Source organism: Bison bison, unplaced genomic scaffold (assembly GCF_000754665.1).
Source record: "Bison bison bison isolate TAMUID 2011002044 unplaced genomic scaffold, Bison_UMD1.0 scf7180017864227, whole genome shotgun sequence".
In the NCBI taxonomy this organism is placed as follows: Eukaryota; Metazoa; Chordata; class Mammalia; order Artiodactyla; family Bovidae; genus Bison; species Bison bison.
Window position 1 is genome coordinate 99,702 of NW_011494799.1, and position 1,472 is coordinate 101,173.

General features: G+C 43.0%; 1 protein-coding gene across 4 annotated transcripts in view; it reads right to left on the minus strand.

Moving 5' to 3' along the window:
• Nucleotides 1-1,472, minus strand: part of PHF8 (PHD finger protein 8) — a 103,202-nt gene that overhangs the window by 45,979 nt on the left and 55,751 nt on the right. For all 4 annotated transcript variants that reach the window (XM_010845879.1, XM_010845878.1, XM_010845877.1 and 1 more), the window contains exon 11: nucleotides 450-539. In XM_010845879.1, coding sequence (XP_010844181.1) covers nucleotides 450-539 — 90 coding nt within the window. The remainder of the gene's footprint in view (nucleotides 1-449; nucleotides 540-1,472) is intronic.

A 1,472-nucleotide genomic window follows, 5' to 3' on the forward strand; every position in this document is an offset into this window, starting at 1 on the left:
ACTACTATGACCTCCACCACCCACAATCACATGACCCACCATCAGAATTTATTGAGCACCCACTATCTGCCCAGTCTTATACTTTGTGCTCAATCTATATTACCTTATTCAATCCTCTTAACAATCCCTCAGTAGTTATTAGCTATAGCTGCTTTAGGGATGAGGAACAGGCTCAGACAGGTTAACTTTGCCCAGGGTACTCTACTAGATTGTGAGTTCTTTGTGGGCAGGCACTGTAGTTATTTATGTGTCCTAAGCACTTAACCCAACATGTGGCATACTTGAGGCACAGAATAATTATTTAAATGAATGAATAGGGTCCTTGGTGGGGTCTTCTCAATCCTTCCCCTGAGCTCCCACGCCAGCTACAAAAGCCTGAGTAGCTGAGCTACCTGCCACTTGAGTCTTAAGCCCTTTTCCAATGCCTCCCCTGTTCCCATGCTTCTTACTTCCACCAGGCGGATCTCCCTAGCCAGATCTTTAATGAGCTGAACAGTCCGCACTGTCTCTGGGATTTCATCCTCGTGGTCTGGCAGAGCCTGTCAAACAAAAGGCATGAGAAATAGATCCACACATAAGAAACAACTGATTTTCAACAGTTACCAAGGCAATTCAATGGAGAAAGGGTACTTAGACTGATCAGATATCCACATGCAAGACAATACCTTCATTCTATATTTTGCATCAGACATACACAGACTCAAAATGGATTATAGAACTAAATGCCATAACTAAAACTATAAACCTTTTCGAAGGAAACAGAGGAGAAAATCTTTGTGACTTTAGGTTAGGCAAAGATTTCTTAGGACATAAAAAGTATGAATCATAAAAGAAAAACTGATAAATTAGACTTATTAAAAAAACACTGTTAAGGCAAACCACTGACTGGGAGGAAATATTTGCAAAACAGTGTCAAGAGGTGTGAGGAACTTAGTTGTGAGCTTGAACCACACCCCTCAGAAAGTCAAGAACCTCAGGAAGAACCCAGCCTCTTCACTTGTGAGCACAGAACTCAGTGCTGAGCAGCTATAGGCAGGCCCACAGCTAGCCCAACAGCAACCCAGGGAGGGACCTGTTGGTTATCTCTTTTTTAATTCATTAACAATTTTATTTACATCTTTATGCAGACAGACCTCTCAAGCTTTTCCTCTGTGATTTCTTCCACCAGTTTTGACTTGAATTCTGTATCCAGAGAGTACTGATAAAAATTCCTCAGCACTTCTTCCTTGCTTCCCATGGTTTAACTCTTTTAATCATCTGGAATTTATTTTGGTTGGCTGGGCAGCAATGGGGGCTGAGAACTCATGTGACCCAACTGGATAACCCTGACAGCTCTCTCCTCCCTGCCCAGGGGCTCTGGAAAGGTGAAGGAGCAAGTGCTTCTCATGGAAACCATTTGCACTTCACAGAAGTTTTCTTCCATGAGTGCAGGCTCCTCAGTTATATGTCCTCCTCTCTTCCAGCTCCCTCTG